This window comes from Panthera leo, chromosome B1 (genome assembly GCF_018350215.1).
Source record: "Panthera leo isolate Ple1 chromosome B1, P.leo_Ple1_pat1.1, whole genome shotgun sequence".
Taxonomy (NCBI): domain Eukaryota; kingdom Metazoa; phylum Chordata; class Mammalia; order Carnivora; family Felidae; genus Panthera; species Panthera leo.
The window spans coordinates 148357295-148374404 of record NC_056682.1 but is presented as its reverse complement, the minus strand read 5'-3'; the positions used below and the strand labels follow the sequence as shown (position 1 = coordinate 148374404).

General features: G+C 35.4%; 1 protein-coding gene across 1 annotated transcript; it reads left to right on the top strand.

The window, feature by feature from the left end:
- The first annotated feature begins 8158 nt into the window (after window positions 1-8158).
- Window positions 8159-16007, top strand: ODAM (odontogenic, ameloblast associated). The gene is made up of 10 exons (XM_042936710.1): window positions 8159-8209; window positions 8298-8339; window positions 8870-8917; window positions 9461-9694; window positions 11030-11077; window positions 13129-13233; window positions 14050-14097; window positions 15102-15173; window positions 15602-15748; window positions 15978-16007. Exons 1-10 carry the CDS (start codon window positions 8159-8161, stop codon window positions 16005-16007), a joined length of 825 nt encoding a protein of 274 aa, XP_042792644.1.
- Window positions 16008-17110: the final 1103 nt, after the last annotated feature.

Sequence of the window (17110 nt, the reverse complement as noted above, 5' to 3'; positions counted from 1 at the left end):
AGTCAGTAATTTGAAATGAACCCTGGTGGGAGTATTTACAGTATGGAAATTAGATAATACAACAAAAAAGAGGTTTGCTATTTGCTTGCTGTCAGAGCTCCAGTTTACCAGCACACCACTTTAAAAGAAAGAATAGAATTTGAGGGAAAGAGGAGTTGGTAAAAACAAGTGAATTTTCCTTAATAAAATGTTGAAATTTGTATTTTGGAAATTTTTTCAAGAATATTTTTAATTAACAGACTAGTTGATCAATAATATATATGTTAGTTTGTTTCAGGGGCCTACCTTTTTACCCAAGTGTTCTGTGGATATTCTATTTATTCTTTTTTAAATTTTTTAATGTTTATTTCTTGAGAGAGAGAGAGAGAGAGAGAGCACACATGCACGAGCAGGGAAGGAGCAGAGAGAACAGGAGACAGAGGTTCCAAAGTGGGCTCCATGCTGACAGCAGAGAGCCAGATGTGGGGATCAAACTCACAGGCTGCAAGAACATGACCTGAGCACAAGTCGGACGCCTAACCAACTGAGCCATCCAAGCACCCAGGATCCTCTATTTCTAACATCACGCTGGCTTTTTGCGTTTTGCTTCTATTCTTCTACATCAAGTGCTATTCAATTTACCATGCTGGTCTCTGTAAGAAAATATATTTCTGTATTATGCTTCATTCTTTCATACATTTAACAAATAAACATTCTGAGTCAATCTTGTGCTAGGCCCTGGGGACACTCAAGATGCTTAGGATCTAATCCCAATGTAACTAAGATCAGATACTTTTTATATGAACAGAGTATAATTATCTTATGAACCCAATGAGGTTATCCCCATTTTACAGAAAGGTAAACCCAGCCTCAGAGAGGTTTCAAACTTGTCCACAGTTCAAGTGCTTGCAGATGGCAGTTAAAAGTGGAGCCAGGCAAAATGGCTCCAGAGTCTTAATCTTGAGCTGTATTTGAAGTTCTTTGAGATGGAGATGAGTTGAAAATTGGTAACAAATAAATACAATAAACTGTGAAGTTTTGTAAAAGTTTTTGGAAATTAAGTATCCACAGCCCTAGTTTATCTTAGTCCTGACTTACTCCACAAATGTATGCCGTCCTAAACTTTCTGGTGTGAACATTGCAAAGCTGCTGGGTGCTTCTGGCCCTAGTGAGATCTCTGTTCTCAATCTCTCTCTCTCTCTCTCTCTCTGTCTCTCTCTCTCTCTCAAGCTTGGTCAGAAATACTTTGCAATGATGCGGTGGGGGGGCAAGTTTTGGAAACCATTATATGAAAAGAATAACCAGCAATAATTTCCCATCATGGACTCCATATATAGGGCCTTGGAGTTTTCCCATTTAACCATTTTATGGCCATTATTTCAGATAATATTTGTTCTTATTCAATATACAGTAAACTATATAACAGTAAAAGTCTAATGAAAAGCTTAGTTCTGTATATCAGACCATGGCCTAAGGCACAGAAATAATGACATTCACAATTCAACACATGATAAATGAGAGTAGCACATTAGAGGCTACTTCTCAATACAAATAATCTATTCTCTCTAGTGATTCAGAAGTGGCTAACGTGATGAGAAATTAACACTTGAGGAAATATGATCAAATCTTTAGAACATGTCACTCAAAGGTAATATTTCCATGATTAACAACTTGGTGACTGTCTCAGGTTGAGATCCCCAAAGCAGTCTGAGGTAGAGATTAACATGCAGGAAAATTATTAAGAGTCTTCAGACTTAACATCCATGGAATGGAGGAGAAGGAAGCAGGATCAGCTGCTGTGTCAACAAAGGCTTTAGTCAATCCCAATACAGAATTCTGGATCTGGGTGGTAAGAGGCCTGGCCTTTAGTGGACTAGTTACAGGGTGTTTGTTGGCCCGGGAAGAGAGAAGCCCTTGAGGGAGGCAGGAGAGGCAAATCTTGAAGAGGCTGACTGCTGTTAGCACTCCCAGAAGCTAGGGCAATAAATCCTTCATTTCAGAACGGGGCTCTGGTTGGGACATCACAGCATCCACTACAGAGACAAATACGATTCTGAAAAAGAAGAGTTAGAAACTAAAGAAGAGTTTTTTTCATCAATAATTCCAAAGGACAGGGTAAGGTGAATATGGGTGACCAACTGACCCAACACTGGTAATTCAGACAGAATTATTTCCAAGGTGGAGCAGAATGACAGAATAATATCTAGCAGCACATTTAGCTATATTCGTCTTCATAATCTGAGTCTATTATGTTGAGTGACCCCCAGCATACAATTCCCATTTATAACATTATTTTTCATAAATTTTATACTGATTTTTTCCTACTTCTAATCCTTCTGTCTAACAATTTAGCTCCAATTTCTTTCCTTAATTCTACAATCAGACTTGACACTGAGCCATTTTCCAAACAACAAATATCAGTTCTCCTTTTGGTGTTCAAATAGCAAGCAGGAAAAAAAAAAAAAGCAGACACTTCTAAAATTGCTAAGGTGTGGACTGAGACATTACTAATAGAGAAACACATAATTACAAATGACCACTCTTTTCTACCAAACTCTTCATGTAAGTTCACCAGAAATGAAGTAACAGACTCTATATTAGAAAAGTGTTTAAACCAAGCCAGAGGTATAATTTTTGTTTGGAATATGAAAGACACTGCATTAATAATTTTGTTGTATTATAATATGCCTATATAACAGAATAAATTTCTAGAAAGAAGAGTAATTTATTAAACAATATAATGTCTCCTCATCAAATACTTCAATGACTTTCCATATCTGTCAGTGCTGTAAGTAACATTTAATCTCACTCTGTAAGTGTATCTTTGGAATTTCCAAGTCATAAGAATTTTCATACAATTGTTCAACAAATACTTGAGTATTTATTATGGGCCCGACACTACTCTAGGCACTGAGATAAAGAAGTTAAAAAAAAAAGATTCTGCTGTAATGGAATTATATTCTAGTAATGGAATGTAAAAAATAAAAACAAATAATTATTAATACTACTAAAAAGAATAAACAAATAAGTAAACAAATTATCAGTTATGAAACAGTGATACAGCCTTTGCAGAGAATTTAAGTAGGGTGATATGACAGAGGTGGCTTCTCTAGATTGGGTAGTCTGGGAACATCCTTTTGTAGGATGACTCCTAAGCTGAATGATAAGAAGACTCTGGCTCCTCAGTGATCAAAGAGACAGCATTCTGGGTGTAGAAAACAACTAAGGCCTTGAGGCAGGAATAGATTTTACATGTTCAAACTTCAGAGAGAAAACTAGCATTGTTGGAGCTTGGTGAACAAGGACTGACATGAGAAGCAGTCAAGTAGGGGAACAAGGCAAGAGTCAGATCACTGGACAGTTTGTAAACCAGGAAAGGTGGAAGAAAAGGAAATAAATGGAGTAGGAGACAAAAGAAGAAATGAGTAAATATATAGAAGAAGTCAAGGAAAAGGAAGTGAAGAAGAAAAAAGGAAGACAAGACAGCAAAATTTGGAGCCATAAAATACCAGTGCTGCCAGAAAGCATAAAATCTTGTTAAGGAGATACACTCTTAATGTAACAAAATAGAAAAAGAAGACAATCAACACAATTCTGAGGGAGAATTAAGTCAGACTGGTCTGACTACTGCCCTTGACCGCAACATTAACAAGAAGCCCCATGACCACAGTGTGGGCTTGGCTAGATGTCAGGGGGGAAAAGCCAGAAATCACCCAAAGACCCTAATCTTAAGTTACTAAAACTACAATATTTTTATTAAAATGGAGTTTGTTTCTGAGAAGTTATCATACAGAAACCAGTTTAGTGCCAGACAAAAAGAAGAAACAGATACATGGGTCATGAAAGTAGTTGTCTGAAATTTACAAAGAGCAAAGGACACAAATAAATATGATAGTAGTTCAGCAGAAAAAGAAACCATTTCAGGTTAGAGGACAAAAGAAGTGCTTTTCAGAAAAGGCGAGTGTTGATTATGCCCAAACCAGGATGGGGTGTGTTTGAGACAATGTGCCTCCCACAGAATGCTCTACAGGCTACACTTTATGGAATTACAGTCAGTTGATAGTTTTGTAGCCCAAGCTTAATTGTATAGTGGCTTCTCAATTACTCTGAACCTCCTGGGCCCTTTTTTGAAAAGAGGAAGTATATATAACCTTATTTTTCTTAATATCTCTATTCCTGAACAAGTTAATCCTGGAAATTATATTTTATAGACATAATTCACATGCATGTACCTATAAATCTGAAATATAATAAGTTTAGACTCATATTATCAAGCCAAAGTCATTAAGCTAGAATGTATTGGCATAGTGGGCAGGTGATGATTAATATCCAGTAATGTACACTATTAAACAGAAGGGGGCACTTCAGTAAGGTCTCATAGAAGTTAGAAGTAAGCACTCTACTATGTAATAGAAAAGATATGATTGACAGCTTGCTTATCCTCTGTATTTACTGTACAAATTAATAACGAAGTAATTGTTAGAGTCACCAGTTACCTTGATTGAACTGAGATTCATTATTCAACTCTGGCAATAAATGAAAATACTCACTTTTATCATTTATTATTTTGTTATTGTTGTTGTTAATTATCTTTGGAATTGTGCTGTCTCTCTTCTCCCTGGTTAGGCAGCTTGGTGATTTGGAAAGACTACTTGATTAATAATCAAAAGACCAGTATACTGGCCATTATTCTGGAAATCCTTTGATAGTAGAAAACTAACAGTAATTTCCATGAAGCAGAAATCATGTCTGTTTTATTAGTACTAAGTTCTCAAAACCCAATAAGGACATGGATATAGAAGTTATACAATAAACGTGTGTTGTATGAATAAATGAATGAATGAAGTTGCTGAACCTTGTGCCTCAGCTTTCTCACTGAAATGTGGCAATGATATAAGTATCCTGTTTACCTTGATATGTCATTAGAAGCTCCTAGAAAATTATAACTCAAATACAAGAAAATTATTTTATTATAAGCAGTGCTAAAATTCAAACTCTATTCTCTTGATGTGCAGAATACTGATTTACTTCACCATGGCTCTCTGTCAACCTCTTAACTGATTTTTCAGGTTGGTTTAAGGGAAAGGAAAGCAGAGATAACATTTTGAAAGGACTAATATATAAGCCATTGTTATTTGTGCTTCACCATCTACGTTATTGGAACAGAGTAAGGGTACGGATCATTTTAATGGTACATAATCCAACAGTCATATGTACTTGGCACTGATGTGTGTTTTTGTACTTTTATTTGAATAAAAGGGTATCTGGTGTTCTGGTCATCAAACTAAAACAAAGTAATGAAGTCACAGTCACAATCTCTGGCTCAGGATATCCTCATTGTAAGGTTTCCTCAACTTAAGGTCCCTGTACCTTAATCCATAAAGACTGACATTGCTCTGGATGTGTATCACCTTTTTCTTCTTTGAATAAAAGAACCTATTTATTTCACAAAGTCAATGGAATAGCTACTGGGTGAATGGACCAAAAAAAATGAATAAGTTCAACATAGCTCAATGTAAAAAAGAGACACAGACAATATCCACACTATGGTGTGGTAAGAATTAAATGAGAACCCCTTGCTACTTTCCCTCCTGCCCAGAGATAACTTTGCCACCAATGATATAGGGAGGTATCAGGTAGGAAAGTATAACCTGCTCTTTTCTACTTCAATTTGTTGTATAACTGGAGAGTTTCAACTGCTTTGCTTTAGAATACTCAAGTATGGAAAATAAAAACAAAAAGAAAACAATAACAGAAATTTCCTTCCAACTGCCTTCACATTTAAGGAATGTAGCTAGTTGAAATTATTCATCATCAAGCTGATTTTTACATTGACTATATTTTGGCTCTGTGATACAGTCCCTAACTTTTCCAGTGCTGGGCCCTGACAACTTTCTGGCTCGGTAGTAGTGTTAGCTGCCTAAGACCCCAACAATGCAACAGAAAACCTCTGAGACTGAGACCTTAATGGTGTACTAAATTTAATTTGACAATATTCAGAATAGACCAAGGTCATTAATTGGAAGTATGTCATCAGACAATTTAGAGCCATCTATCTAGTTCACCCACCCACCCAAATACTGGATTTTCCAGGCAACAACTGGTTACATTAACCACCAAGCTCTAGTTAAATCTGCATCAACATCTGGGGCAGTCTAAATATTTGGCTAATCTAAAAGGAAACTTTTGTAAATCTTGGGAAAGTTCCTTTCTAACAGATAGAAAATCCTAGTTGTGGCTTCTCTGCTTTAGTAAAGGAAGGGGTCTTGTTATCTTTACTATTTTTTTCCCTTGTAGCTTTTCTTTTTTCTTTTTTTTTTTTTTTTTGGCTATATAAAAAATGGCATATTTTTCAGCATTAATGAACCATGCAAATTCAAGAAGTGTCTCATCCTGCTAAGAAAGAAAAATTCATTGAAAGGTAATAATGTTGTTTTCCTGCATGATAGCTACCATTAGTTATTCAAGATTAAGTTAGCAAAAGAACTCTTCCAATGGAAATTAACTGATAATACATTATGGCAATGCTTATGATCTTGGACTGTCTACTAGAAGAGGGTCAATACTAACAGCAAAGAAAAACAAGACAAATGCAAAACACATTATGAAGAAAATTTAAGTAACAATGAAGTATGGATCATAACAGTTGTATTTTGAATGCTAAAATCATATTTAGCAAAAGGGATGTTTTAAAACACAAAACATTCACCATTTATTTTTAAAATGTAGGCCATCATGCTTCATATTTATTAAATTACTTATTCCAAGCAACATGATCACATGGGTCATAGATGTGTCATAGATACATAGAAATTAGTAATGATTTTAGGATTTCATTCTGTAGGTAAATGGAGATATACTGATATTTTCAAGGTTGAACCTAAATAAAATTAGTTCATATTTACTCAGTCCAACACTGAAGAACCAGAGAATCTTAACTGCCTCTGAGTAGATTTTGGATTTTTATCTTTTAGACCTCTTACATCTAGTAATTCTGTATTTTACTCTTGAAATAAAAAATAATCACCCATTAATCCTTGAATAAAGGCCTAAAGGCTACTCTATTACTGTATCCATTTTAAGATGATAAATGGAGCAGAATGAAATTATTCTAGAAGATGTAGTCATAACCAAAGCAGAAGCTAGGAATGATCACAGGGAAACATTTGTCAGAGGATAATTTAAGGACATTACTAAAAGTGTGGGAATCCCATGTACTACCTTGATGATTAGGAAAGTGGTTATTAGCTAAGCCATTGTCTGAAACCCACTAAATCACTAGTCCCTTTGAAAAATGATTGGTCATTCTTTTCTAAAGATGGGTTTTTAAATTTAAGAGAAGCTTCAAGCAGCAGAGCTGAAAGATAAAAAGAACACAGATCTTGCATGGGTTTAGATTTCTCTTCTTAGGCAAAGGATTAAGGTAAGATACCAAAATATTTGCTTTCATAATTTTAAGGGCCCAAATCAGTCAACTCCTGTAGAATAAACTACCAGGGTCACCCTAAATGCTTATGTAGGTCAGTAATTTGAATTAGGGCAGGAGTTTTTACATCTGGAGGACAAGATATAATATGCTTCCATGCGTTACACTATAAATCAATATTACAGTTTTATTTGATAATCTTTCCCCAAATTAGAAAAATATTGACTCAGTTGCCTAGTTTTAAGATACTTTAATGTCATTAGATTTTTAAATGAACTTTTATCTGTTATTAGACTGCTATTGTCAGATATTTATTGTAGTATTTTTACTACTACATTAAACAGACATTAAAATTATCTTTATCATAAAGACCTACTGATGGGCCTCTCATGATCAGAAGGACCCATCCCCTTAAGTGCAAAACATCGCAAGGGAGGATGCCACCTTGTTCTTTAACTCATTCAACTACATCACATGCCACCAAATGAACGATTTGGTCAAGCTAAGAGGAGAAGCAAACAATTCTGGTTTTTATAAAGAGCTGCTCTGAGAAAAAGAATAAGGTCTGTTATAGATATTTATAAGTATGCCTTTTTTATTTTAAATCCTAATATATAAGTAAATACTATAGAATTCACCCAACCACTCCTCTGATGGAACAATACTAACAAATTATTGTTATCATGATTTTTACACAGAGGTTCTCTTTAAAGGTCAATTTTACAACTTATTTTCTAGCTATTTCATCTGAAAATGAAAACTATAATTCTTCTTGGGCTTCTGGGAGCCACAATGTCAGCCCCAGTAAGTGATCTTATGGTATAACTAAAACCATTGTGGGGAATCTTTAACAAATCCTTCTTTCACCATTTGTTTGTTGTTTATTTTTTAGCTTATCCCACAGCGCCTTATGTCTGCAAGCAACAGCAATGAGGTTAGTTGAAATACTTACAACGATCTCTCCATCTTGGTTGTTTCTTTCTATGGAAACCCAGTAGAGTAGAGATAAAAGCCTTCATTAATTTACCCTGCATGCCTATCCATTAGCTCTTATATCCAAATACATTTCCAATACTGATGTTTATTGGGTGTACCAGGTTATTTCTAGAATATCATTTTGCTCCCCTGTTTGACAGTAAACTCTTTAAAGGCAGAGATAGTATGTCATATATATTTTTATTCTAATAGCACCTAATACAGATGTGTATAGGAGTTTAAGAGCATAAAGTGAGTGGCTAACCCACTGGAATGGGCTGAAGTTTTGCAAGTTTATACACAGCAGGGGAGAGGTGGTTAAATCCTAATCTCTAATCACAGTAATTTAGCATAAGCTTAGTGAGAAAACACCACTAGCAGGAAACGGATCAGTCAGCTCTGACTTGTTCTTTATTTGTAGTAAACATCGTTCTTAATCGTTTTAGCATGTGTAATAATCTGGTTTTCATATTATCTTTCCTTTTCTAGTTACTTCTGAATCTTAATACTGCTCAGCTTCAGCCACTACAGTTTCAGGTACCTCTTTGATTATTCTAAGAAGATTTGCCTATGACATTTTTTTACAGTAGTTTGTATGAGGACAAAATGTTTTCTGATTTCATTTCTGAAATCTCAATTATCAAGGTTATGGATTCATCCCATATATTCTAATGACCTTTGTTTGAAGGCAAAAGTAAAAGCTGTAATCTGATTAAGATTTATTTACTGAGAACTTGACACATACCAGACACAAATTCTCACAACTATGAGATAGTTAAATTAACTATTTACACAAAGTCATACTCAGTTGAAGAAGAAGATTTACAACCAGTCTGGCAACTGCAGAAACCATACCCTTCATCCACCTCACTCTGCCCCATATTTTTTATGATCTCTGGGAATTCAGCATTGGTCATGCTATTTGCACAGCTCATAATGTCCTAAAATGCTGTCCTTTTTTATAATGCTGCAGTAGAATTGCAGAAATCGTTTACATTTTGTCCTTTTCTTGCTCAGGACTGATTTTAAATTCTTTCTGAAATGAAAGAGAAATTCTTCCTTTCTTTCATGTCCTCCCAGGGCCCATTTAATTCATGGATTCCTCCTTTCTCTGGGATTCTACAACAGCAGCAGCAAGCTCAAATTCCAGGGCTCTCCCAATTCTCTTTATCAGCTTTTGACCGGTTGGCTGGACTGTTCCCAAATCAGACACCTTTCCCAGGATGGGTCAGTTTTGCCCAGGGATCTCAGGTGGGACAGCTGGACCCCTCACAGCCTCAAACATCACCACAGACCCAACAGGGCTCTAATCATGTAAGTAGAGCCTCTCCCATATTATTCTTTGGAGAGGTAACTCACTTTGAATGTGAAAATGAATTATGAATCAGCTTTAAAATAAGACAGGAGCAGGGTGCCTGTGTGACTCAGTCAATTAAACGTCTGACTCTTGATTCCAGCTCAGGTCATGATCTCTCTCTCTCCCCTGCTCATTCTCTATCTCTTAAAAACAAAATCCAAACAAACAAACAAAAAACAAGACAGGAGTTCTTTAAAATAAGACAGGGGTTACTGAGAGAGAATTCTTTCTCATAATTTTCTCTACCATCACTGGAAGTACTTCCCTATCTTTTCTGATTTCTCACATGAAAAAAAAAAGCTATTTAAATCAGCTATTATATCACAGTCACAAATCAAAAGTGATAAAACAAGTCTTAGAAAAGATAATTAGAGAAATTTCATCTTTAAAAAAGAAACAATTTTCATTAATGACATACACATAATAGATACCCTTTTGTTGTCACAGAATTCTTGTATATAAATTACACATGTAGTGGCTAGGTCTAAGAAAAACAGCTCCGGAATTTTATGTTAAAAAGTCGAGTACAGGGGTGCCTGGGTGACTCAGTTGGTTAACCATCTGACATTTTTTAATGTTTTATTCATTTTGAGAGAGAGAGAGAGAGAGAGTGCGAGTGGGATAGGGCAGAGAAAGAGAGAGATACAGAGTCCAGAGCAGACTGCAAGCTCTGAGTTTCAGTCAGCACAGAGCCTGATGCAGGCCTCGAACTCACCAAGCATGAGATTATGACCTGAGCCAAAGTTGGCCACCTAACCGACTTAGCTACCCAGGAGCCTCAAACATCTGAATCTTGATTCTGGCTCAGGTCATGATCTCATGGTTTGTGGGACTGAGTCCTGCATCTGGCTGTACACTACAGCACAGAGTCTGCTTGGGATTCTCTCTCAATCTCTCTCTCTATGCCCCTCCTCTGCTCATGTGTGTCCGCTCACAAGTGTGCATCCTCTCTCTCTCTCTCTCTCTCTCTCTCTCTCTTTCTCTCTCTCTCTCAAAATAAATAAGTAAACATCTAAAAAATATATCTTTAAGGGCACCTGGTTAGCTCAGTCAGTTAAGCATCCAACTTCTGCTCAGGTCATGATCTCCTGGTTTGTGAGTTCACACCCATCAGGCTCTGTGCTGATAGCTCAGAGCCTGGAGCTTGCTTTGGATTCTGTGTCTCCCTCTCTTGTCCCCCCTCCCCCGCTTGCACTCTGTCTCTCTCTCTCTTTCAAAAATAATCATTAAAAAATATTTTTTAAATATATTTTCAAATGTCAAGTATAATTTTTTATACCTTTTTTCATCAGGTTATGCCCTATGTGTTCTCCTTCAAAATGCCTCAAGAGCAAGCACAGGTAAATAAATGGAATACTGTCACTCCTACAGACAGATGGCTATATATACTCTCCACCTAATGCTTTCTTTTATATTTGTAGCTCTGACTCCTATAGCAGGGCTGTGAAACTTATACAATTATCTCTGTCTAGTGCCACCATTGCTGGGATTGCATCAGTTTGTTAATTTTAGGCTTACATAATAACTCCTGAAGGAAGAACAGCTAAGGAGATTCCCGAGTTTCCAGGGCATTAGTGTATTGGGAATAAAGGAGCTCACCAAGCCATAAGTCACATTCCCTCTGCATGGCATTTGTACTGGCATTTGGGAACTAAAAAAATACTGTAGGCTTTTTCCAACCCTGAATTTTGTTTTAGAGGTAGGTGTGTTAAATTGATAAATTATGATATGATGAAGAGATAAAAAACGCTTACCATGTTATTTGGCAGTATGGCACTCTGCTCAAAATACTTCCAGGTTCTTGCGTGTATTTTCAATTTAACTTCATATTACAATCAAATGGTGATTTCTATTAAATAAGAGATCTTAAAAAATGAATGCCAACTAGTATAATCATTAGAGTAATACGAAAAACCCTCTTAAGATTAGTTTAATTAATTTTATAATAAACTAGGTTCAAAGAAATAGGGACATAGATAAATTATTCACCAGCAGAAAACTGACCATTTCATCAAAAGTTACACCACTTGGCTCCCATGTAATCATAATTATGTAATTTTGTCCCACCCTTATCATAAAATAAAAGTTGCTTCTAGACATTACCTCATTCTATACTTGGTAAGTGAAACTGCTTCATTTTAAGGATCAGGAAACTAAGTCTTAGTGAGATTAAATTCCCAATCCTAATGGAAGTAAATAGATGACTGGGAATATAATTCTTCATCCTTCTTTTAACCACTAAACCAGTGGCTCTCCACCCTCTGTAATTTTCAAAATTACAAATGCCCAGACCCTGCCCACACCTAATGAATCAAGACCTGATGAGTAGATCCCAAGTATGATTATCTGTTAAAATGCTAAATAGGTGATTTTAACTCGTAGCCAAAAGTAAGAACCACTGCATAAAATGTACTTCTCAAACTACACTTGTTGTTTTTTAACCTTATATCTATTATTGTCTCTTATTTAATTATGCAGGAAACAAAACAGCATACTAAACTCTATGTACATACTAAGGTCCCCATTTTCTGTAAACAAATATACATGTGTAGACACACACAGATATAAATGGAAGCCAATACATGATAATGTGTGGCATGTTAAACTTGCAGTTAAAGCATTTCCTTGTCTATTTCTGGGTTGCCCAATATTCTAAAAATATATAGGGATTGTCTCAAAATGGCAATTATTAAAGGCAAAACATTCTTGAGAATTCGTTCCTTATCATAGAACTTCTAATACCATATCCTGCAGAATAATGATTCTCAAAAAATATGGAAAATGCTGCTAAACTATTCTCTTCTTAAATATTCGCAAAGTAATTTGTACATGATGTCTGTATATAAAATCTACAGTTTTTATGTAAGGTCCAAGGTGCCATTTTTGAAAATCTTGTTATTTTACTACTTCCTTAATGTGTATGACCAAGCAGTCTTTTTTTAAATATGAAATTTATTGTCAAATTGGTTTCCATACAACACCCAGAGCTCATCCCCACAGGTGCCCTCCTCAATCCCCATCACCAACCCTCCCCTCCCTCCAACCTCCCATCAACCCTCAGTTTATTCTCAGTTTTTAAGAGTCTCTTATGGTTTGGGTCTCTCCCTCTCTAACTTTTTTTTTTCCTTTCCCTCCCCCATGGTCTTCTGTTAAGTGTAATCTTAAAGTCCAGCATCATGTGTAATATGAGTTATTTCTAAAGTCTGAGAAGGACTACTTTATGCATATATGCATATATGTGCTTAAAGAAGGGCTACTTTATGCATATATATATATATATATATATATATATATATATCAGCTGTAAAACAATATTGACATTAGAAGACTTTTTTTAAAGACCTATGTGGATCTAATGGAAGCTCTTATGTACTTTTCTGTTTACAAATAGATGTTTCAGTACTATCCAGTCTACATGCTCCTACCTTGGGAACAACCTCAACAGACAGCCACACAGTCACCTCCACAAACAGGACAGCAGCAATTTGAGGAGCAGGTAACTACTATTTGATTGTAATCTGACTAGTTCCTCCTGAGAATAGAGAAGTTATAGTAAATTTTCAGAGAAGAGAATATCTGAGTATATTTACTGCAAAAGTCAACAGCCTAGACTGATGGTGACAAAAAGATATAGTGCGTTCTCCTAACATATCACTAAGATGGAAGTGCTCGAAGCTGAATTTTAAAAAGAACGAAGTCAGTGAGTGGACTTCAGTAAAATCAGAGGCCAAAGGTTGTATCATCTTGGAAAAAATCTTCTAATTTTTTAAAAGTTACCAGCATCCCTCTTGTCATATTTATATGTGGCTATTATTAAAAAATAAATAAATAAATATCCCCCATGACAGACGGCACCTAGGATCACTAGATACAATTAGATAACTTTATATTGAGCTTTGTGGCCCTGCAATACATTTTTGGAATTCTAATGTAATTCCAGGTGGCACATACATAACTAGATTTCTTTTAGTTAGAATGGGGGAAATTTTTAGTAGCTTATCACCACTCTAAAACCAAAACTGGTTTCTCTAGAGAAAACTGAAAATTATGCTTTAAGAGACTGGTAGTAGTAATTCTGAGACGTGTTAATTTAGAGAGAAACGGGAAATTTTAAGCTAGGAATAATACAGTATTAAAAAGATGCTTGGTAATTTATCAATAATTTTTATCACCTAGAAGATATGAACTTTTATTAAAAAAGTATTTAATATAATTATAATACAATATTATATATAATTTTAAGTCGTAATTTATTATAAAATTATGACAAAATCATACAACAAATCTAACACATTTTCCAAAAATCTGACAGATGCCATTCTATACCCAATTTGGATATATTCCAGTACAAGTAGAACCTGTAAGTAATGCACATTTTTCATTAAAAACAAAACTAACTTTTCAAATGACTTGCTTCATGACCTATTAAATCCATCAGTGCCCTTCATCCAAAACCCATCAGGAACACCACCATAGTTGAACAAAATTAGATTTATCTACTCATTGCAACAGCGGAGGACACACATGGGGAACTCTGGGTGTCTTTTTTTCTTAATAAATCTTTTTTTTAAGTTTATTTCTTTATTTTGAGAGAGAGAAAGAGAGCACATGAGCAGGATGGGGCAGAGAGGGAGGGGGAGAGAATATCAAGCTCTGTGCTGTCAGTGCAGAGCCCTACATGGGGCTCCATGCCATAAACCATGAGATCATGACCTGAGCTGAGATCAAAAGTTGGACACTTAACCAACTGAATCACTCAGGCACCCCTGTGGGTGTCTTAATAGGAAGGTGACTCTTCTAGGCTTATATCAGGTGATTTTGGGGTGACTTCAGGAAGTAATGGTTCACTCTGAATTCGGTATTCTCAAGAAATGATTGATAATTCTACAACTGGTTAATTAAACAATTCTTACCTAGAAGATAAGAACAACAGAGCAAGGCAAAGGCTATGATTCATAAAAAAAGAAGAGTTACTCAGATTATCCAGGATATGAGGATACCTGGTATTTTTGTGGCTAGCATGGTGACCTTGCTTTACACAAGATTACAGAGTGATCTTGTTTTTGTTGTACTTCATCATGTTCAGACATGACCTTGTCTGATGTTGGTATTCTGCAGGGTTGTTAATATTCAACAGAACACCAGAGCCCAGCAGAGAATGTCCAGCAAGCTCCTAACAACACAAGCAGAGTTGTATGTCCCATGTCACGAGTTACTTTTCTCTTTCTCGAATCTAAATGATTATGTTTGTTTTTAAGAAACTGAAATTAAAGAAGTTGAGACGTGTGCTAACTGCCTTGAATGTAAAACCACTATTTTATAGATGAAAAATTTAGGCTTTTTAAAAACTTTCCAATTTTTCAGGTTATACCAGGAGTCCAGCAGCAACTAGCCTTAGATCCCTTCACAGACACAGCTTCTGAAACTGTTGTGATGGTAAGATTCCTCACCACACTGTGCTACCTACCAGAAATCAGCAACTGACAACCTACAGGTTCCCGCACTATTGTGCATTTTAATGAAAACTTTATTATTATTTTTCCATCAACAATTATTCCTCTTTCCACCCATAATCTTATGCCAGTCAAGATTCAATTTATGCAGATTACCAAATATTTACTACTCTATATAAGATACACTCCTAGGTACACTCACTTAAAATCAGGTATCAAGAGACATCCATGTTTGCTGGTATTTATTTATAGTCTTTCTATGATAGATTATAACCTAGAAAACCAATGAAGTCATTTACTTCTCAATCCTTTGCATCCCTTGCATCTCAATCCTATTGCTTTATATTCTTCCCAATTTTGACCTCACACTTGAACCGGTAACCACTTAGTTTTCTTTCTAATTCTTCATAGCCAGCAGGAGCACAAAAAGAAATGATAAACTTTAAGCATGCCAACAGAGGACTTTTCATTCCTTCTACTTCACAAAAACCCAGCACTACAAATTATTTTGCTCCTGCTATAGACCCAACTATTACCCCCCAGGTGATGGAAAAGAAGGTAAACAAAGATCCATTTTATGTAAGAAATTGTTATCTAATAGAAAATATAAAGTTAATGTTTATAGGACTTAGTCATGGAAATAATGAGAGAGGTAATGATATAGTAAAATATGTGGTCTTTACCTTGAATAGGGAGGCCAATAATTGATTATTCATAATCAATTAATTAGAATACAATTTAATTTTTATTTAATAAGAACTTCTTGTGAATGTCCTTTTCTCACTAGGCCAATACTGATTACCGAAAGGAACCATAAGATGGTGTCCTAATCGTTCAGAGTTTTTGGTAAGTATTTGCCAAGAGGCATGCATTAAATACCATGACATACCCTAAATTAAAAGAGAAACAAAAAACTGTCAGGGGAACTAATGAAGAGGTCTTATCAAAAGGGGGGAAGTTAGTGTTTAGATAGTCCTGCAAAGCTAATAATTTGGGGGACTTTAGCAATGTTTTTTAAAATAAAAATAAATTTTTGAGAATCATGTATGCCTATGCTATATGTTTGGTATTAACTCTGAAAACATAGGTAGTAAATGTGTAAAAGACATTCTACAAACACAATATAGAATCAGTTCTCCTAAATCATCACTTTGCTTTGCAAGGTAGAAGTAACTTTGCCAATACATCTGTGTTGGCTTGGAATGAAATAAAGTCTCCAAGGGTTAAAAAAAATTGCACAATCTCATGGAAATTAAAAATTCCATGACTTTTCTATCAAATATAACCTTAATTAATTACCTGTCCTAATGGGCTTGGTTGACCGAGGCTCATGGGTGTTTGATAGAAGGGCAAGCTGGAATGGCACCAAGAAATAAAGAGCAGACACTAAAAAGCAAACAATCTGGCCTCAAGGGAAAAGTAAAAGGCAAAGGTTTTTTTGAAATCTCCTCCCTGCTAAGAGTCTTTTCTGATTCCTCCTTCTATGAAAATGAATACTTAGCATTCTTCAGTTGAAAAAAAATCTACAAAAATCCAACCAGAATTGAATAGTTTAGCACCTCTTTAGAAAAGTCACTTTTATAATGTGACATTTTGTATAATGCAACTCAATTCAAGTTATTTAACCAGAAATACTAAAATATTTCAGTATAGTGTGACCTTTACTCTAGGTGACAACAGTGCCAGAGGTTAAGTTTTCTAACTTTTTTTAAGCATTTTGGAAAATATCTAGAAAATATTACATAAAACAGTCTATTGGTATTAAAATATACTCCTTTTTTATATAATTTATTGTCAAATTGGTTTCCATACAACACCCAGTGCTCATCCCAATAGGTGCGCTCTTCAATGCCCATCACCCATTTTCCCCTCTCCCCCACTCCCCATCAATCCTTAGTTTGTTCTCAGTATTTAAGAGTC

What these genes read in the sequence shown, in the direction of transcription:
- ODAM (XM_042936710.1), top strand. Translation starts at nt 8,159, where the DNA reads ATGAAAACTATAATTCTTCTTGGGCTTCTGGGAGCCACAATGTCAGCC. An exon ending in AGCAGCAATTTGAGGAGCAG is followed by an intron (nt 13,234 to 14,049) that starts GTAACTACTATT and finishes AAAATCTGACAG; the next exon opens with ATGCCATTCTATACCCAATT. An exon ending in TTCCAGTACAAGTAGAACCT is followed by an intron (nt 14,098 to 15,101) that starts GTAAGTAATGCA and finishes CCAATTTTTCAG; the next exon opens with GTTATACCAGGAGTCCAGCA.